This window comes from Thecamonas trahens (assembly GCF_000142905.1).
Source record: "Thecamonas trahens ATCC 50062 unplaced genomic scaffold supercont1.13, whole genome shotgun sequence".
Lineage (NCBI taxonomy): Eukaryota > Apusomonadida > Apusomonadidae > Thecamonas > Thecamonas trahens.
In genome coordinates, this window is record NW_013657667.1 from 236,497 (window position 1) to 256,748 (window position 20,252).

General features: G+C 61.1%; 5 protein-coding genes across 5 annotated transcripts; 2 read left to right on the forward strand and 3 right to left on the reverse strand.

Annotated features, from left to right (window-relative positions):
• Positions 1-730: 730 nt before the first annotated feature.
• Positions 731-10,209, forward strand: AMSG_11771 (uncharacterized protein; the record flags this gene model as incomplete). Its single annotated transcript, XM_013904550.1, has 12 exons — positions 731-1,798; positions 1,895-2,442; positions 2,491-2,616; positions 2,827-3,413; positions 3,915-4,346; positions 4,407-4,635; positions 4,744-5,251; positions 5,380-5,880; positions 6,428-7,205; positions 7,603-8,227; positions 8,436-8,478; positions 8,842-10,209. 12 exons carry the CDS (start codon positions 731-733, stop codon positions 10,207-10,209), a joined length of 6,813 nt encoding a protein of 2,270 aa, XP_013760004.1.
• A 429-nt stretch (positions 10,210-10,638) lies between these two features.
• Positions 10,639-11,650, reverse strand: AMSG_03530 (calponin). Its single transcript, XM_013904424.1, has 3 exons — positions 11,515-11,650; positions 11,253-11,309; positions 10,639-11,009 (listed from the first exon to the last, which is right to left on the reverse strand). The coding sequence occupies exons 1-3, from the start codon at positions 11,616-11,618 to the stop codon at positions 10,742-10,744; spliced, it is 429 nt and encodes a 142-aa protein (XP_013759878.1). The 5' UTR covers positions 11,619-11,650; the 3' UTR covers positions 10,639-10,741.
• A 50-nt stretch (positions 11,651-11,700) lies between these two features.
• AMSG_03531 (signal peptide peptidase) lies at positions 11,701-12,809 on the reverse strand (the record flags this gene model as incomplete). Its single annotated transcript, XM_013904425.1, has 2 exons — positions 11,701-11,871; positions 11,943-12,809. 2 exons carry the CDS (start codon positions 12,807-12,809, stop codon positions 11,701-11,703), a joined length of 1,038 nt encoding a protein of 345 aa, XP_013759879.1.
• A 670-nt stretch (positions 12,810-13,479) lies between these two features.
• AMSG_03532 (uncharacterized protein) lies at positions 13,480-17,863 on the forward strand (the record flags this gene model as incomplete). Its single annotated transcript, XM_013904426.1, has 3 exons — positions 13,480-13,579; positions 13,862-15,903; positions 15,927-17,863. 3 exons carry the CDS (start codon positions 13,480-13,482, stop codon positions 17,808-17,810), a joined length of 4,026 nt encoding a protein of 1,341 aa, XP_013759880.1. The 3' UTR covers positions 17,811-17,863.
• A 482-nt stretch (positions 17,864-18,345) lies between these two features.
• AMSG_03533 (uncharacterized protein) lies at positions 18,346-19,467 on the reverse strand. Its single transcript, XM_013904427.1, has one exon. It carries the CDS (start codon positions 19,396-19,398, stop codon positions 18,445-18,447), a length of 954 nt encoding a protein of 317 aa, XP_013759881.1. The 5' UTR covers positions 19,399-19,467; the 3' UTR covers positions 18,346-18,444.
• Positions 19,468-20,252: the final 785 nt, after the last annotated feature.

A 20,252-nucleotide genomic window follows, 5' to 3' on the forward strand; every position in this document is an offset into this window, starting at 1 on the left:
CGCCCGCACAGGCGCAGAGAGCGTGGTACGCTCACCCACTCCTCGGATGTTGTCGCACATTCAGGCAGTTTTGCATCCCGATTATCTTTTATCCGGATCATGGCGGTGGGTGGGGCTGGCAGGGGGCGCGTGAGGCGTTGGAGCTGGAGAGGGGGGAAGGTGGGAGGGGGCGGGCGGGGAAAAAAGGTCGTGGAGAGTGGCTGAAGAGTGAGTTGGCGGGCTGAATTGGAGAGGATTGTTTTCGTGTGCGTGAAGCGGGTGTGCGGAAGGTGGTTCAGTCATACATTTGTCGCCAATACCCAGTCGTGATACTATGCGTGTGGAGAACAGGGGCAAGTGTCGTCAGCCACTGGTGGTGGCAGTGCTGGTGGTGGCAGTGGTGGCGGCGGCGTGTGGAGGGGCGGAGGGGAGGGAGTGTTTTCCTGCCTTTGTCGAGGCCAACGTGGCGTACCTTCATGGCGGATCCGAGGCATGGTCCCGGCCTGTGGCTGCTGACCTGACGGGGGACAAAGTCAACGAGGTGGTGTTCTTGGCCACGACAGCGTCGGGCCCGGCCGTGTACCACATCCGGGACGCCACGTCGGACCCGGTGACCGTCCTCGCTCCGGGCATGGTAGCAGACAGCAGGCGTCAAGTCATCGCGCTCCTCCCGGACGATCTGAACGACGACGGGGCACTCGACGTTGTGATTTTGACATCCCGAAGTAGCCAACCGCTCCTGGTGTACAGCATGATCAACAGTGGAAACGGGACGTTTTCGGCTTCGCCGGTCGTGACCAGCCTCGGCAGCGGCAACTCGTACATTGACTTTGTGGTGGGCGACGTCGATGGCGACCGACTCTCTGATCTCGTGTACGAGATATATTCGGTTTCCTCCAAGTATATTGCCATTCGAAGAGGGGCAGGCGACGGCACGTTCTCGTCCGCAGACGATAAGCGCATTCCAGTCGGCTACTTGCACTCGTTTGTCTTGGTCGATCTCGACAAGGACGGCACGTTGGACATTGTGTCCGGATTCGGGCAGAACGTCGGCGTCTTGGGCGTGCTTTTCAACACGGATGGGAGAGGAACGTTTGCAGCCGGCGCACTTGTCCTTGCTGACGGCATCACCAAGCCCTCTCGGCCGGCGGTGGGTGACGTCAATGGTGACGGCCACAACGATGTGATGCTGGCGTCGAGGGACGACGGCTCTGTCCGGCTTGTGTACGGCCGCGGAAACCGCGAGTTTGACCCTGCAGTTGTCCTGTTTTCCACATTTATCAACCCGCGTGATGTGGTTCTTGCTGACGTGAATGGAGACGGCCATTTGGATGCGCTGCTTACAGCAGACAATGCGCTGCGCTGGCTTCCCAACAATGGCCACGGGCGATTTCTTGGTGTGACAACTCTGCGGTCTCCAGGCGTTGGATCCATTGCAGTTGTGCAACGCGACCTGGATGGCGATGGGTTTGACGACATTGTGTTCGCTGCCGACGGCCAGCTCCAGTACCTCACGTCCAACGCTACGTTCTCGTTTGAAACCACGCTCCGCTCGATCGATGACGCGTTGGACACGCCGTTTGGCCTCGCTGTCGCAGACGTTAATGGCGATGGGCTGCAAGATGTGTTTGTGTTTGGCGGCGACAATGGCGCCTTGGCGAGCCTCATCAACACCGGCTCACTGGGCACTTTCCCGCAAAAGGCCATCATTGATTCCAACGGCGTCGACTCGTTTTCCCACTTTGTCAGCGTCGGCGACGTGACCGGTGATGGCCTGGTGGATGTCCAGGTGGTGTTGAGTAAGAGTACATATCCGTATGTACGTGAGGTCGTCAACTATGCTGGTGACGGCACCGGTGGCTTTGGTGCGCGTCAAACGATAGCGCGTTTGTGCCCGTTATCGGGATCTCTCCAGGCTCAAGCTGTGTTTGCCGATGTGGACGCCGACGCTGACGTCGACGTTGTGGCTACCTGTCCACCGGAGAACAAGGTCTATCTCTCGCTTGCAGCGGGTGGCGGCCACTTTCCTGACGCGGCATCGCCTACAGTTGTGGCGACGCTGGCTGCTGTCGACCTCAAAGTGTTGGATGTTGACGGAGACGGGAATGTCGACATTCTCTGCTCAATGTCGTCGCCAGGCGCGCTCACGCCGCTGGTCTGGCTCAAAGGACTTGGGCCTGGAGCGAGCTCGGTGTTTGCATCCACGGCTACGACCGTTGGCGTCACAGGCCTAACCTCGGCATACGGGCTGCACCTCGGCGACTTTGATGCCGACGGCATTGACGACGTCCTCGTGGGGCTTAGTTCGGACAAGCAGTGGGTGTGGGTCAAAAAGGTGTCGTCGTCGCCTTACTATGCAACAACGACGCCGGTGGCTGTTCTCTCGGTCTCAAAGTTGAGCCGCAGTGTGGTTGTCGGCGATGTGAACGGTGACGGCGCAGCCGATGTTGTCGTTGCGCCATCGTCTTCGAGGGAAGTGATGATGGCGAAGAACAGTGGTAACGGCGCCAGCTTCGAAGTCACCGAGGTATTTTACGACGCTGAGGCTACAGCTCACTATGTGGCACTAGCAGACATTTCCGATGATGGCTACCTCGACTTGGTCCTCACGCGATATGGAGGTGGCATCGAAAGCGTGTCATGGCTGATGGGCCGACCGGCGGTGACCGACCGTCCCGCCACACCAAGCATTGCTGGCGTCACCAATCCCAGCGCCATCAGCCTGTTTACAACACTTGTGCAGCGATCAATTTGCTATGGTTCAACGCTGCGGGTGGCGGCGGGAACTGCTGTTGTTGGCTGCTCAACGAGCAAGCACCTGAGCGTGCCTACCAACGCGCACTGGAGAATTGAGGGCGTTGGCGGACGGTTGTCGATCGATTGTGGAACGCCTGGCGGCGTGCTGTTTGACTTGGCCAAGGACACTTACCTGACTCTTGCCAATGTCGACATCATGCACGCCACGATCGGGAGCGCGGCGACAGCGACGTGTGCGCTGCATGTGAGCGGTGGCGTGCTGACGCTCGACAACAGCCGTGTGGCATATTGCTCTTCGGTGGCAGCAACAAGCCTCACCCACAGCCAGTCGGACTATGGCGGCGCGGTACTGGTGGGAGAGGGCGGCGTGTTGAGAGTGGTCAACTCGACGTTTGAAGGCAACACGGCGGAGATTGCTGGTGGCGCAGTGGCTCTAGCAGGCAACAACGCGCATCTTGAGGTTAGCAGCAGTACCTTTGTCCGCAATGTGGTCCTCGGTAACTCAGGCGGACTGGAGGCCGGTGGCGGCGCGGTGGCACTTGTCCGTGGTGCACCGGTGGCGAAACTGGGCTCGGGCTCGAGCTTTGTGGCCAATTCTGCCAATGATGCTTCCGGTGGTGCTCTTGCTGTGCTGTCGACGGCCGACACTGGCGCGCGCATCGAGCTGGCGGAAGTGCGTGGCGTACCTTCATGGCGGATCCGAGGCATGGTCCCGGCCTGTGGCTGCTGACCTGACGGGGGACAAAGTCAACGAGGTGGTGTTCTTGGCCACGACAGCGTCGGGCCCGGCGGCGGGTTTGCAGCCATGGCCGAACGGCTTGTCATGCCTGTTCCAGCCAGCGTCTCGTCGCTCCCGCACTCGACAAGCGCCAGCGAGGCGACAGCGATGGCAGTGGCGATTAGCGCGGATGCAACCGTCGACGGCAACTCGGCAAGCTATGGCGGAACGTTTTTTGTGTGCGGGGCGAAAGTCAATGCATCGCATGCAAACATCGGGACCAGCCGCGCCACCGTCGGTGGTGGGCTGGTCTTTGTCTGTCTCTCAACAGGCCGTGTGCAGATTGGCAACGTGGCGTTGCCGGCAAGCACTGGTGCGAGTAGCGCTGGTGGCTACGGACCTGTGGTGGCGAGTCCATTGGCGGACATGGCAGTGGGCGGCGTGGATGGGATCGACGCAGTGTCTGGGGTGGCGCTAGGTGCTGGCTTGGTGTCGGGGGTGGACGAGTTTGGTGCAGTGGTGGTCGACGGCTCTCTGGTCCTGAGCGTGGGTGTCGATCCCGCATCAGCAGCGTTGGCGAGCGTATCTGGTGTCGAGTTTGGTGTGCCGTACCTGGTGACCCGGCGTGGGTTTGGGCTTGAGAGTGTGGTGCTCTCGCGGAAGCTGCCTGTTGCGACAAACGGAAGCGTGGCTATTCTGCTAGCGGTACAGGTGTTGGGCGGATCCGAGCTGCGACCGAGTGCGGTGAAGGCTGTCAACGTCAGCACGTGCGCGATCGGATTTGGGCGGACACCCGGCTCCCAAGGGACATCGCTGCTGGAATGTGCGGCGTGCGGCGATGGAACAGCATCGTACGAGGCATCAACGGTCGAGTGTGAGGCTGTGGATGGGTGTGGCGAGCTGAATATCAACGTCGGCACGCCAAGTGTGCCACTTTGCGAGTGTCGAGCAGGTCGAACGGCTGTGACTGGCATTGGGACGACCAAGTTGGTGTGCAGCGCCTGCCCGCGTGGCGGGTTCTGTGCGCAGGGCGTGGGCAAGCCTGTGGCTGCACCCGGGTTCTTTGCGACGGGTGATGGCAACTTTGTGCAATGCCTCCGCGAGAACGCATGTGCCGGATACGGACAGGGTTGCCAGCGTGGTCACGAGGGCTACCTGTGCAACCAATGCTCGGATGGTTGGTACTCGAGTGCGCATGGAGATTGCCGCGAGTGTCCCGAGCAGAGCGCACGCGACACACGACTTGCGTTTGGGCTGCTGCTGGCGGTGGGCGCGGTGGTGGGGCTGAGTTTGGCTGTGGTTATGTCGCTTCCACGCGTCGATGGCGGCAAGGCAGACCGAGTGCTGGTGACGCGGAGCGTGGGCGCGCCGGCGTCGCTAGGCATGGTAGTGGTGGCGTTCCAAGTTGTGGGCATTATCGCGGATGGGTCGTTTGCCTGGAGCTCTAGCTCCAAGGACGTGCTCAACGTGTTCAACGTGTTGAACGTGGACGTCTCGATCTTTGCCAACGAGTGCGTGGTGAGCTCGTTTCACACCAAGTACATGGTGTCGGTGATGATGCCGGTTGGACTTGTTCTTGCCGTGGCCGGCGCGCTGCTTGTGGGGCGATTTGTGGCAGGGCGTATTGGAATGGCAGCGGGGCAGCGGCTTGCGGCAGTCAATCGCAAGATGGTTGTGGAAGCGGTAATGTTCCAAGTCGTGCCACTGCTGTACATTCCACTTGCGCGCGCGTCGCTGCTTGTCTTTGACTGCTCGCAGATTCCCAACGGCAAATGGGTGCTTGACGCCGATCCTGGCGTTGCGTGCTTTGATGGCGCATGGGTGCAGGTTGCAGTTGTCGGGGGCGTGGTTGTAGCGGCGTTCGTGGTGTGCGGACCGCTGTACTTTTGTGGGTGGTGACCTCGCATCGTGGCGAGCTGCTAGAGCCTGGTGTGTTTGGACGATATGGCCCGCTCTACAAGCGGTTTCGGGCAGTGTACTATTGGGCTGGGGTGGCTGATCTCGGCAAGCGCTTAGGTCTCGTTGTGGTCTCTGTCTTTTTCTCGCGCCACGCTACGGTGCAACTTGCCCTCTTGGCGAGCATCTTCTTCACCTCTGCGCTGGTTGTCTTCAAGTACGGTCCGTACTACCGGCAAGTGTACAACACACTCGAGTTTCGCCTGCAGCTCGTGCTTTTTATCTTTCTGGGGCTGGGCATGATCTCGTACGCCGATCGTAACAATGAGCCGTCTGCCGGTGTCACGGGCGCGGTCATGGCTTGCGTGGTCATCCTTGTCATTGTCAGCCTCATTGGCGTCTATGCCGATTTGCGCGAAATCGGCAAGTCGCGCAAGGAGCCGCAGCGGCTTGTGAGTGCGCGCATGTCGCAGCTGCGGAAAGTTGTGAAGCACGAGGTGATGGACCTGGACGCCGAGACCGCGGCTGTGGTCTTGGGTGGGTTTGATGCGATATATGAGCCGAGCGATCCACGTGGCTCTCAGTCTCTGTCAGCTGCGTGAGCAGTGCGGGCAGCGTGAGCAGCGCGAGTCGCACAAACAGCGCGAGCAGTGCACGCCACGCGAGCAGTGCAAGCCACGCGAGCAGTGCAAGCCACGCGAGCAGTGCAAGCCACGCGAGCAGTGCAAGCCACGCGAGCAGTGCAAGCCACGCGAGCAGTGCAAGCCACGCGAGCAGTGCAAGCCACGCGAGCGATACAGGTAGCTCCAGCTAAAACAGGCAGCGCGAGCAGCGCCGGAGAAAGTACAGCTCGAGCACTGGTGGCGGTCAATCGGGGTCCGCTAGTTGTAAATGCATCTGGTGTGGATCGGTTGCACGGCGACGAGTCACGGCGAGCCGAAGCTGGCAGGCAGCTAGCCAGGCAGGATTTGAGATTGTGGAGACACACTCGGCTGCAAAGCGAAGTGGTGAGATAGGGAGGGCGCGATGCAGAGTGGTGTAGCTGTGGCTGTGCAAGGTGTGTGGGTGGGGAGCAAGCGGGTGGTAGAGAACGGGAGCGCGGTGCTGGAAGTCCGCGCCGAGGGCTGCAGGGTCGGCGAGGGCGTGGCGTGGCGATGGGACGAAGTGGCTGCGCTGCGGGTCGAGGTGGCGACGGCTGGGAGCCGGCGAGCGACAACGATGACGGTCCAACTCGCCTGTGAGCCTCTAAAAGTGGCGATCAAGGGCCAGAGAGCGCGCGGATGGATAGTCGCGGTGCGAATGGACAATCTGCATGCGTCGCAAGTGCTGGCCACGCTGGAGCGAATGGAGGCGACAGTGGCGCTGCTGGAAGACTCGCCGGTCTTGCCGGGTTCGATTCGGCCCGGCGGTGCGCTGAGCCTGATGGGATACGACGGGGTATGGCTGCGCAAGGCGGTCAATGCTTGGAACCGAGTATTCTCGACCCTCCTCATGGTCTCGTTCTGTGTGCAGATGGCTCGCTGGATCCCGATCGTTGTCCCGATGTGGCTTGAACCGTGGCTTGGGGGCATCGCGTCGGCTGCCAAGGCACACGCTGTCACGTTCTACGCCGAGCACCCTTGGATGGCGCTTGGGTGCAGCGCTGCGTGTCTTCTTTTTGCCTTTCCCATCCTTCCGCCACTGGCGGTCATCGCTGTGATGTGGTGGGTGGCGCAGCAGACGCTTGCCGTTGTCTTTGTTGTCTCCGTCCTCCAGCAAGGCACGGTCATTATTCGCGATGTGGCGCGAGTCCGATCGACGATCCGGTCGCTAACCCGACTGGGCAAAGCGACCAAGTCGGCGGTCCGGCGAGTGCGTCCAAAGCGCGACTGATCTGGCTCAGGCGCACGACGTCAGACGTGGTACTCAAAGTGTTCTTGAACGTGGCAGGGCATCGTGCGTACTACGGCAGAACGATCATCGCCTTGGGTGATGCAATAAACGCAGTCCGAGTAGACCAGCAACAGCCATGTGTTGTGAAGAGAGTGTGGTAAGGGGAGCTTAGTGGGGGCAGGGAGCTACGGGTGGACCACGGCTGAACGGTCCGGGCGCGGACGAAGACCGGACGACGATCCCGGGTGGGCGAACGGCTTGTTGCTCAACTTGGACGAGGGCGAGGGCGAGGACGCGTACGGAGACGACAAGGTGGTACAGTGCACTGCGTGAGAGTAAGATGAGCATTAGCGCGTGGGTGTGGATGCCTGTGGCGGCAGTGGCGGCGGTGCTGGCGGCGGCGCAGGCGTTCCGGGCGTGGGTGTACGACGCGGTGGTGGTGGCCATGACCACCCGGTGGTACGCGGCAGCCATCGAGGCGCTGCCGGCGGGGGCCAAGGTTCTGGACGTGGGCATCGGCACAGGCGCAGCACTGCTAGCCAACACAGATGCTGCTCGGGCCAAGGGCCTGATCTTTACGGGCGTCGACTACGACGGCGACTACGTCCGGTGTGCCAACGCGGCTGTCGCCGCGGCCGGTGCCGATGACGTCCTGCCGACCGTCCTTGAGGCCTCGATCTATGAGTACACGGGCGGCCCGTTCGACGCCGCATACTTTTCCGGCTCGCTCATGATCATGCCTGACAAGGCTGCAGCGCTCGCGCACGTGGCCACCCTGCTCAAGCCCGGCGGCGTCATTCTTGTTACCCAGACCATCGAGGCCCGGCGCAACGTCCTGCTGGAGTGGGCCAAGCCGATGCTCAAGTTTGTGACCACCATCGACTTTGGCTCAGTCACTTACCTCCACGAGCTCGAGGCCGCCGTCCGCGAAGCCGGCCTCCGCATCACATCGTCGTCGGTTGTCGAGGGCTCTGACGCCCGGGCTGTCCATCTGTTCCGCATTGAGTGAGAGTACACGTCCTGCACGACTGCTGCTTGTGAGATCGATGGCCAAGAGGGTCTTAAGGAAGAGGAAGAGCGAAGGAGGGGGAGGTGAAGATGTCACCACATCCACACAGCAGATGAGCACGGCTCAAGTCGAGGAGCAGAGGCAGATGAGCACGGATATGGGAGAGGATAGAGCAAAGCCAGGAGTACTAGATGGGGCGAGCAGATGGCAGATGGCCCAGTGGGGCGAGCAGATGGCAGATGGCCCGGTGGGGCGAGCAGGTGGCTGGTCGGCCGGGCCAACCTCCGCAAGGCGAACACACCCGCGCCTCCTCTCCAAGTTCTCACACTTCTCTGTTCTCTCTGCACACACCATGCAAGTAGCGGTAGTAGTTGTGGTGATGGTATTGGTGCTCGCGGATGGTGGGGCCCTCGGTTACAACAACGGTGTCGGCCGCACTCCTCCCATGGGATTCAACTCGTGGTAGGTGGCTCGGCCGGGGACAGGGTGGAGCTCGCGCGGAGGGGGGAGGGGGGAGACGGCTCGACTCACAGATAGTCTTTCATGCTTGGCGACTGCGCGTGCACATGGTGAGGGGGGCAGGAACCACTACGCGATGCATGTGAATCAGACGATCATGGAAGAGACGGCCGACGCGCTGATCGCAAAGGGTCTTGCGAGCAAGGGCTACGTGTATGTCGGCGTCGACGATGGGTGGGCATGGAACAGAACGGCGAACGGGACTATCACGGCCGATCCTGTCACTTTTCCGGATGGCATGGCCCATCTAGCGAGCTACATGCACGCTCGCGGGCTCAAGTTCGGCCTCTACACCGATCTCGGGACTCAGACCTGTGGCGGGCGCCCCGGATCACTGCACCACGAGACGGTCGATGCTGACACGTATGCGGCGTGGGGTGTGGATCTCATCAAGGTTGACCACTGCCACGCGCAGAACATTCCGCCCAAGACCCTCTACCCCATCATGAGCAAGGCGCTCAACGTGTCTGGACGCCACATCCTGTTCGCCATGTGCGAGTGGGGCGACGACAACCCTGCGGCGTGGGCTCCAGCCATTGCCAACACCTGGCGCATCTCGCAAGACATCAAGGATGTGTTTGTCTCAGTTGTACACAATCTCGACATGTCGAATAAGGTGTGGCAGCACGCTGGGCCGTACGGTTTCAACCAGGCGGACATCCTTGAAGTCGGCAACGGCGGCTTGACCAAGCACGAGTCCGAGGCCCACTTTGCGCTGTGGGCTCTTATCAAGTCGCCGCTCCTCATTGGGTGCTCAGTCGTCGACATGGACGAGTTTACTCTTGGCCTCCTCGGCAACTCTGCGCTCATCGCGTGGAACCAAGACAATCTCGGGGTCCAGGGCCACTTGGTGGCGTCGTACCTAGTGGCACCGGCGGCGTCGCAAGTCAACGCCGCGCCGCACAACGGGCTCCGCCTCGAGCCGTGCGCCTTTTCCGCCCAACCTGACGCATTCTCTACAGCAATGACCGAGGCCCAATCGTGGTTCCCCGCGCCGCTTGGATCTGGTGCGGCGGCGCGCGCATCGCATTGGTCAATGGCTGACGCCACGCTCAAGCTCGACGATGACCGGACTATGTGCGTCGGCAAGGTCGGGGACGGCCTCGCCGCAGTGGCGTGCAACTCTTCGGCGGCGCTTGACCTTGAGCTTGTGCCCGAGTACGGTGCGCTGCGGGCGCAAGATGGGACATGCGTCTCGCTCGGCATCGACTTTGAGCTCCAAGTCTGGGCCGGCCCGTTGACCGGCAAGCGAATCGCGGTAGTCCTCTTCAATCGCGGACTCCTTGACCACCACATCCGCGCCGAGTGGAAAGACCTCGGCCTTGCACCAGGAACGCGGATGAACGTTGTCGATGTCATCGCGAACGTCGCGCACGGCGTCGCCGACAACTCGTTCGAGGCTCTGGTCCCTACCCACGGCGTCATCGCCATCGAGCTCACTCCAGCGCAGGTCGACTAATCGTATTACAACCTTTCAGGTACGGCGGAATGGACAGATTTGTCCACACGTTCTAGCACACGACATCAGCGCCCAACCCTATGGTCCCCCACACATATTGATGATAAGTATGCTGAGTACTACTTGTCCCCCACCCACCTGAAACCCCCCCTACCGTGGCGCGAGAATACGCTTCCGCCTCCGGTGTTTGCCGTTGTCAACAACAAAGCTCCGCAATCTCCGCGCCCACCGCCTCATCGGATCGGTGCTCTGCGCCATCTCGCGCACCTCGCCAAAGCTTTTCTCGGCTCGTCACCGCGACGGCAACTCGGGCATGCTGCAGATGGACACCTATGCGACGGGCGTCATCACGGGCACGCGGCCCTCCTACCTCAAGCCGCAGCCATGCGACCCCAATCGGCCAGCGAGTGGAGGCAGTGGAGGGGGGGGGAGGACTCGGTCATGTTTTGTTTTGTGCTGTTCACTTTGAGGCGCACGACAACGCGTCCGAAAGAACGTACCGCTCAGGGCTAAACGAGAACGAGGGATGGCTCTACATGGCGGCCGGGCGGTTGACCTCGATAGCCGGGCCAGTGTAGCCCAGGTTCTCGGTCGCTGCCCGCGAGGTGGCCTGGATGCAGACGTTGACCTGGCCCATGTTGTTGGCCTCGTACAGGTCGACGGTCTGGAAGAGCGAGGTCGACGCAACACCAAAGGAGGCGGCGGCCTCGAGGAAGAACCCGATGTTCTCCATCTGCCGGAACGCCATCGACGAGTTGTTGACCTTCTTGATGGTGCCTGGCTGAATAGTGTTGATGACGCTGTTGTGCCCCCAACAACAGATGCATGTAAGTATCTACCACATCCACAAAGCGCCAGGCCACCATCGCCATGCGCCCATGACTAGAACACGGCTGTTGCGTCGTAGTTGAAGATTGAGCAATAAATAAAAAGGCCAAAAACGACAGGTCACGCTTGTGACGCACCATTTGAGGAATGTTGGTTGGGGGGGAAAGGAGGGGGGGGAATATGAGGGGGAGCACCAGGCAAGGCCACTAACGTACCTGCAGAGGACGGTTCCGTCCTTCAGCGCCTCGTTCCAGTCATCAGCAAGAGTAGTACTGTCGCCCGCACCGTCCGCACATCAAAGACCTCCCCCTCTTGTGAGTCCACCTTCCCTTGGCCCTCCCTCCTCCAAGCGCAGCCTGCGGCGACCAGGGGCCTTTTCTCAGGAATGCCACCTGTCCACGCTCACCGCTCGCCACACGCCGGCGTCGCTGGCCTCCGCCTTCCGCCTCTCACTCTCGGAAATAGCTCAGACCATACCCAGTCACTGCCTCCACCCAAGTCCGGCAGCGGGCCTCGAGATCCTTGTCGTAGTTGGCCTCGCGCTTGACCTTCAGGTCGTGGTCCAGTCCGCGAGCAGCCATAGTCTTTCTTTGGTAGATGTGAGAAAGTGAGGTGGCGCACGCCGGTCGCACGTCGGCCATCGATGGCTGCAAAAAGCATGCTTTACAATTCATCGGTGGGAGCATCCTCGCCATCGGCATCATCAGCCTCGACAGACTTGGCAGCCTCATCCTCGCCCTCCGAGTAGGCATACAGCTCGCCGAGCTCGCCACGGACGGCAGCGGTGAGGAGCGAAGCGCCGAGAACGGCCGGGACGAGGTAGAGGAGCGCAGGCTGGGCGGCGGCCCAGACGTGCATGATGACGACGGTAGTGACGAGGCCGGCAAATAGGCGGCAAAAGTGACCCAGAAGTAGAGCCGCGACTGGCCGTTGGAGCGGAAGGCGTCGAAGCGGAGGAGCATGGCAATGACAATGCCCGGAATGACAATGTCGCCGAGGCCCAGCAGCGAGAGGTTCGACGACGGGTTGGTGAGAACGGCGCGCGGGAACTTGACGGCGATCGGAGCCTGCAGGCCGCGGGCGACCTCGACCATGGTCGACGAACCGAAGATGAGGTGCGAGTAAAAGACATGGAAGATGTCGTAGACAAAGAGGCCGCAGAGAAGAATAGTGGCCGTAGAGAATGAGCCAATCGAGAGCGAGCGGGTGCCCTCGATAGCAAAGGCAAGCGCAACGAGATTGTTGGCCACCCAGTGCTTGTACACCGCGTACCACACCCCAGCGACTGACGAGACAGCCAGCGCCATCAAATCCAGGTTGGTGAACGAGATCGACGTCTTCTCCGCGCTCGAGTTCCACGGCGTCAGGTTGATCTTGATCTCGTACTCGGTCTCATCCTGGTGCCGGAGGGCCGCAAACTGAAGAAGCAGCGGCTTGACAAAGGCAGACATGATGGCGAGGATACCAATGCCCACAAAGTACGCCGTGAGCACGTAGTTGACGTACTCCTTAAGCTTGAAGACCTTAAACAGAACAAAGAGCGTGATGAGCACGCCCGAGCCGATAATGGGAAACATCTTGGCGTCGTCGGCGGTCATGGCCTCGGCATGGGTCACCTCGCCCTCCTCCGACTTGGTCACTCCGCCAGGGCCGATGGCCGCCAGCGAGAGGACAGAGCCTACATAAATAGGCACCACAGCCATGGCTCCCAGTGCGCAATACGCAAGCACGAGCTCAATGCCAAGCGGAATCTCTGCGCCCCCAGCCGGCATGTGTATGAGTGTGTGACCAGCGCCAGCGGATCGACTGACTACGAGGGGAGGGAGGGAAGGGGACAGGGAGGGCGAGAGAGAGGAGAGGGCGTACCCTTGGGAGGAGACGGAGTTGGTGCCGTGGTGGTCTCGCCCTCAGCGTCTGTTGCAATCACATTGCAGGTCAGTGCGAGGAGCACAAGCCCGGCCGCAGCCACGAGCTGCGTCGATGAGGTCATGGTGGCGAGTGCGGTGGGCAAAGGAAACGAAATGCCGAGCCGAGTCGCCCAACGCCGACCGGCTGACATGAACGCGGTCGCAGCAAAAGTATCGGCCGACGACTAGCATACGACAACCACCAACCATGTGCTACAATAGCAGACAGTCGAGGCCGGTGCTAGCAATTCCATTCCTCCTCAGCTCCCTTGCTTGGGATCAGGCTCTTGCTTGCAGTCCCAGGGAAGATTCAGGAGTCGCTGGCTTTGGGCGCGGGCAGCGACATCATGTCGATACATGGTCGGTTCACCACTCCCGGGCATACGGACCACATCCGATCCAAACGAGGTGACGAGTCGCATTGATGAGATGAAAGCAAAAGTGTGTCGTGTGTCTCTATCTCATCGACTCGGTAGCCAGCAACACTTTACTTCGGATGTCGTCTTTGTCGTCTTTGTCGTCGTCCTCAGCCACCATGTCGAACTCCGACTCCAACTGGTCCTCAACAGGGCTCAAGTCCATGAACGTCACTGGCGACGACGCCAGCATGAGCTCCTCCGAGCTAAGCTCCTCGAGTACGGCAATATGGGCAGGAGGGGGGGGAGATCGAAGGAAGCAGCCAGCGGATATGCGACCGCAACCCTTTTCTCTAGACGCGCACACTAGAGGGCACACTGGGGATTGCATTTTTTTTGGGGGGTCAACCCCAGACCAAGCCACCCTTCAGCAGCGCAAAGTACCCCCCCACACACACACGGAGAGACATGCAAGTCAACTGCACTATATGCGTGTGCCATACTACGCCGCTAGCGGCGCAGCCCTTTTCGGGGTGAGACTCACCGTGTAACGCGTTGTAGCCGGCGCCGGCAAACGAGGACAAACTGCATCGAGGCAAAAGCGCAACAAGCGCAAAGGTGTGGCCAAAAAGGCCGTGACCAAGAGGGCGGTTGCAAAGGACAAGAAAAAGAAGCCGGAAGGGGTGGGCAAGAAGGCAGGAGCGGGCGATGCCGACACCGCAACCGGTGTCGACAGCGAGGGGCAGACGATCACGGCCACCAGCACGGTCCAAAACGCTGAAGCCATTGTCGAGTACATTGAGATGGTGGCCAAGTCCGAGAAGCTGCCCAAGTTGGTGCAGAACAAGGTGCAAACAGCCAAGGAAAAGATTCGCGCGTTCAACAACGAGCCTGCAGTGGTGGTCGTGACGGGCGCTGCTGGCATCGGCAAATCATTCCGCTGCAACCTCCTGGTCGCGCCGGCGGTGACTGTGGCAGCAAGCATGTTTCCGGACCAGACCCTTGATGAGCTCTCTGACGAGGACAGGCAGCGGGTGATGGAGAACGTCGGCACGCTGCCTCTTCCGTCCGCAGCATCGAACCGCCCGATCACCGAGCTAGTCACCCATCTCGTGTTTGGAAACGAGTTTGCCATCCGGGTGGTCAAAACGAGTCTCGACGAGCACGAGGAGGTGATCGAGGAGACAGCAGCCGAAGGTGGGCTCCTGGCCATGCCGGACCTTGTCCGTCGAGCCTTTAACACCCACGGCAACCATTTGGCAAGCAGCCAACGCCGTGCCAACGAAGGCGATCTGCGGGTGGAGGTCGTTGGTCCGTGGGCTACCGGGCCACGGGTCGTTCTCATCGACCTGCCTGGAAACCACTCGGAGACGGTAGACACGATGGGTCATCGAGCCATTCTCAAGGCCGACGTTGTAGTCCTTGCGACCGGAACGTCGCGAGTGGCGGCGCCTGAGCTGGTGGCCAAAATCGTCAAGGTTCGGACCCAATCCGGGATGACGACGGCCGCGCCGGTCCTCACCAACGTCTACACGCCCGAGAACAACAAGGATGATGCCGAGGACCCGTCGGCTATCCTCCGCAGCAACATCCTGACCTGCGCCATCTCGGTCGACGCCGAGACGTCGACCGCCGGATCAACCTCGAGTGTGGCCACAGCGGCGAGCGAGGGGCCGACGATCGCATCAACAGGCGACCACTCTGGCAACCAATACGTATTTCTCAACTCGCTTGCCCACAAGGCCAAAGCGGTTGACTCAAGCAAGCTCTTTTCGCGGTACCCAACCCAGCAAGATCGAGTCGAGTACGCGGCAACCGTCGACGCCGCCCAAAAGTGGCTGACCGAGACCATCGATCAAGCCATCGCGCACCGTGTCTACTACGCCACCATGCCAGTTCATCAAGCTGTCCAGGCTGCACGCCGACCGAAGATTCCTAACAACATCAAGGACATCCGCGAGCGGGTCATGACGCGGACAGGCAAGCGGAAGGCCGTCAAGCGCAAGCGTGACTCGGATCGCAACGAGCTCAGGGACGACGCCGCTCGCACTACTGAGGCCATCATCAAGGACAAGCCCCTCGAGCCCGACTACAGCAAGCAAGTACTCGAGACCTTTCTTGGCCGCAACACCAAAGAGGACGATGAGGTGGCTGCGTTTGTCGACAAGTACGTCGAGGCTGCCAAAAAGCCGCCCCGCGCATCTCACCCCATCAACGTCAGCAACATCAAGAGTGTCTTTGACAAGATCATGGACGTCACCGGCTCAGTCCTCATCAACAAGCTCAACATGATCCAGGCCGAGGCGACCAAGGAGGTGAAGAAAGCCCGCTCCGAGGCCGGCCTCGCGTTCGTTGACGCCGAGAACACCTCATCCATCATGCCTACCGTTCATGTCAACAAGATCAGCCTCGACGTTCGCACCACCTGGTCCAAGCAAGTGTCGGAGGGTATCATCAGCATGCTTCGTACGGAGCTGACCAACTTTACGAGTGGCAGTGACCCGGATGTGAGCCTTGCTGCCCGGGCCCGGTTGACCGACCGTCTCTACGCCAACATCGCCAACATCATCAAGGAACCACTCCAGTGCTACCACGACCTTGTGGTCGCTTTTCGCGGGAAGCAAAGCAGACCATCGTCGACACCATGGTTGACGCCCTCGAGGAGTTCATGCCGCAGGAAGCAAGTGAGGACAAGCGGAGCCCGGCCATGATCGGGCTCGACAAGAGGATGAAGGAGATCAACAAGCACCTCCAGGAGTGGCGCAAGAAGATCGAGGCTGGAAACGATCCCAGTGCCACTTTCATCGACCTCATTCACGCCTCGGCCTCGCCACCCATCATCTTTGAGAAGCTCACCGGTGAGCTGAGCAACGTCAGCATGGATCGCGAGTCGCTGTTCAACGAGCCTTCGATTGATCTCTGTCTCAAGCTCACCAATGCACCTCCCACCGACGTCCGCCACTCCCCCATTCTACAGCTCAACATCACTCAGAGTTCACACAGCGCACGTGTGACGCTGACGCTTGACGCCGCCATCGGCGGCTCACCACTCGTGGCCGAAGAGTTTGCGCGCCTCTGCAAGCAGCACGTCGCCAAAACCCTCACTGAGCGTGGCCCGATGATTGCCTCGCCGATCGCCCTCTCTCTGCCTCACGAAGCACCTGCCACAGCTGCAGATGCCCAAGCTATCTACACCGACAAGCTCAAATCACAGCAGTCGTGGCTGGCCCGCGTTCTGTCAGAGGACGAGGCCGAGATCTCGCGATTTGTTTTCGTCGGGCCCACACTGACCTGGGTGCAGGGTTTTGTGGACTTTCTCGACGCGCAAGGGATGCAGAACGTGGTGGACACCGCCTTCTTTATCGTTGCCGACGCCGCAAGCGCCTCGTACATGGAGGCAGCACTCGTCTCGGCCTGGCTCTCGCTCGGATCGTCGATCCTGGCCGATCTGGTCCGGAACAACAGCACCTTTCCGCCCGCACCGCATACGATCAAGGCCACGCCCAGCCTTGACGAGGCCAAGTCATGCTACGCGCCTGTTGTCGACCTCAACACCGCTCGCTTTAGCGAGTACCGCCCGCTGTCCCTCCAGTGGACAAAGGCGACAGTCGTCCGCGCGGTCAAGTACATCTCCACCGCCGCCACAGTCAACCTCCATCGACGGCGCGCGCGCACCACTCGCATCATTCACAGCTCGGCCGACTCGATCTTGAAGTCAAGCTGCCCGCGCGATGTCCTCAACACTGTTGTCGCGGCCACAAGGGACTCCGATACCCAGCAGACGCTCGACGAGCTGGCAAAGGTCCTGGAGTTTGTCAAGTCGCGCGCCGCTGAGGATCCATCCCTCACCCCAATCGCCGCAAGCATCAACGACGTCCTTGGACGTGCCCTTCCCTCAGTCATTGGCCTCGGGCACGCCAAGTTTGTCAAGAGTGTCCTCATCCGCCAGTACCCGTACCTCAGCATCTCGAAGAAGTCCGAGTACAAGCCGGTTCAGGGACTCATCATGTTTCGCGCCGATAAGGCGCTCCGCTACATTCCGCGGCGCCAAGCCCTCCCAACCGATCCGAACAAGGACATCCATGAGCTCCGCCGAACTTCGTACGCCATGCTCAACAAGAACATGCTGCTAGACAAGGACGCATGGGGCATCTCCCTCCTTGTCTGGTCCGCCTTTGCCACCACGCGCGTCCCGCCCAACGCGCCGGCCGCTTCACCCCGCAAGCGCCCGCACAAGCGCAAGGCGGCCTCGACCAAGTCCAGCAGCCCGGTCCCAAAGAAGCGGCAGAAGATGCGCTTGCCGTCCGCCGAACCCGAACTCACGGACGTCGGCAGCTCGTCGCACCCCATCGTTCTTGACGACTGGGATCAAGACGTCGCAGCCGCGAGCGCGCCAACGACGCACCCTCGAGCCCCTGGCGCCTCTTCTGGTACCACGACCACAGTCATCCGTCGCCGCCGTCGCCGTCGCAAGGGCAACCGCGTGTCAAAGAAGACAACCAAGAAGTAGTTCTCACCCACTTCTCATCTCTCTCATTCACAGCACTAAACTCACTTTCTCCACACAGTTTGCTGTGGCATGACGCGCAGCTTTGAGACCCGTAGCGAGTCTCAAACACATCATCCCACCGCTGCCGTAGCAAGACTGGTCAATCGACAAAGAAATATAGTTCTCGCCGTAGTTCTTGCCACTACTCTTCTTCCAGATATCAAAACATAGCTGATCACAACCCAGAACAATTCACAATTCTTCATGCAGCTTGTCACAAGTAGCTTGCTTCTTTTGGTGATCAACCGGCAGTGAATGTCCAGCGACGCCTACCAGTACGATCAAAACGTGTCTTGGGACGCCGAAACGTGGATAATGGCGACCCTTGTTGCGCTTTGCGCACATGGCGCCTCTGTTTGCGGTCTGGAAAGAGAAGCTTGTTGTTGGTCACGCCAACTTTATCACCAACGCCAGCGGCTTTGTGCAGAATGTGATCTTTGGCTACATGGGGCTCGAGTACGCAGCGCCTGGATGTGCGTTGCTTCGGCCAGTGCTTCCTGCAGGTGGGTACGGCTACTGGGACGAGGAGGCCAACCAAGGTCAACGTGACTGGCCTCTATCTTGGTGGAGTCGTCTTCGGGATTGGATATGACGCTCAGTCGGCCGTCTTGTCGTGGGAGGCTGGCAGGTCGGGCGGGCCAGGGGAGGCGCTGGAGGTGTACATAGCCGGCGAGCGCGGTGGCATGCTCTCAGCATCATCGCCCATACTCTCGTTCACGATGAACGGCGAGCACATTGCGCCGGTGGTGTCTGGGGGACTAGGCTCGAACGCGTGCGCTGGCGGTTGAGCGTGAAGCAGGGAGAGATGAAGCGAGGCCGCTGTACAGAGGGCGTTAGAGTACTGTGCGTCGTTGTGCCAAACCAGAGTGGAATCGCCGTCCGTAATGGCAACGGCGCACGACGAGGCGACAGTGAGTGCTACCAAATCGCTGGCGAGCACGTCGAGGGTGGCGAGCGGGACAAGATCGGGGAAGGACCAAAGGCGGGTAGCGCCAGAGACGTCGACCGAGAGGGCACGAGATGGCGCCAGCAAGTGAACGGCAGCAATGACATCCGCGTGAGCGTTTGTCACCGACGAAGCGACGGCGCTCGTCTCGAGGACAACGACAAAGAGCGAGGAGGAGCGAGCGACTAGCGCGTAGTGCCCAACGTCATCGGCGGTGACAGCCGAGACAGCACCTGGGCGGGTCTTGTGACGGAGCGTGATACGTGAACGCGGCGGGGGCGGAGGCAATTCGTGGCGCGGCGGTGTGTGCGACGGCTGATGATCGGTCTGGGAGAGGAGCTGAAAGGTGGAGAGATCCCAGACGAGAAGGCCTGCGTCGGCGTCGCCGGAGAGGAGGCGAGGAGGGCCGGGGACGATGAATAGGGCGGTGATCGGAGCCGGATGCGCCGTCAGCGACGTCACCGGGCGAAGCGTTTCCAGCGAGTAGAGCCAGATGACATCCGAGTCCTCGGCGGCAGTGGCAAGGAGTGAGGAGCCAGTGACGAGGATCATGGCTGTGAGCGGGGCATCGGCGTCACGGCGCTGGATGTATGCGTCCACCATGGCGAGCGGCTCGTCGCTAGGTTGGGAAAGATAGGCATCGGCAGGGAGCGCATCAAGATGAACAAGGCCGAGGTGACCATCCGAGGTAGCGAGAACGAGACGGGCGGTGTGAGGGCATGAGGTGACGGAAGCAACACCCGCGCGCACCAGCAGTGATGCGTAGCGGGTCCACGGCGGTAGTGACATAAAGGGGGTGCATGCCGTATGCGCAGCAGGCATAGTGGGAGACCAGAGGCTGAGCTGAGCGTCCGAGGCGCCGGTGACAAGGGTGGGGACCACGCCTGGCGAGTGGGCGAGGGCAAGGACGGCGACGGCGGCGGCGTGGGCGGCAGGATGGCAGGCGATAACCGCGCCCGATTCGGGGCTCCACAGTGCAACAGCTCCGGATCGGTGTCCTGTGGCGATGAGCGTCGGGTTGGGGACAGCGACAAGGGCGGTGACGGCGCCCAAGTCGAGTGGAGGCGGCGCGGTGAGGAGAGCCAGGCGCGACGGGAGCTGCGGCAGGGTAGCGGGCACGACAACCGGTTGCGGAGGCGGGGGCGGCGAAGGTGCAGAACGGCCCAGCGTCCATGCACGGGCGCGAGCACGCCACGAAGATGGGTTATGCGGCTGTACTGGTGGGTGTGTTGGCGGAGAGGACGCCCGCGGTGGCGGCGGCGAGGCTGCGCGTGACGGCGACGGGGCGGCAGGGGTGGCGGGCGGCGATGATGGAGGGGACGGCTCGAAGAGCGAGCGCAGCCATGCGGCAGCCATGCCCACGGGTTGGGAGGGTGGTGGGGAGGGGCGGGAGAAAAGTGCTTAATTTGGGATTGGTTGTTGGTTGTTGGGGGTGGGGCTAGGGACGGGGGGGGGGG

Bases quoted from the DNA above. Each gene is read 5' to 3' on its own strand.
- AMSG_03533 (XM_013904427.1), bottom strand. From the start codon at position 19,398: ATGGTGGACGCATACATCCAGCGCCGTGACGCCGATGCCCCGCTCACA.
- AMSG_03530 (XM_013904424.1), bottom strand. From the start codon at position 11,618: ATGGCTGCTCGCGGACTGGACCACGACCTGAAGGTCAAGCGCGAGGCC. The intron at 11,310-11,514 runs GTATGGTCTGAG...TGCGGGCGACAG, and splicing joins TGGGTGGAGGCAGTGACTGG to TACTACTCTTGCTGATGACT. The intron at 11,010-11,252 runs GTACGTTAGTGG...GGGGCACAACAG, and splicing joins GACGGAACCGTCCTCTGCAG to CGTCATCAACACTATTCAGC.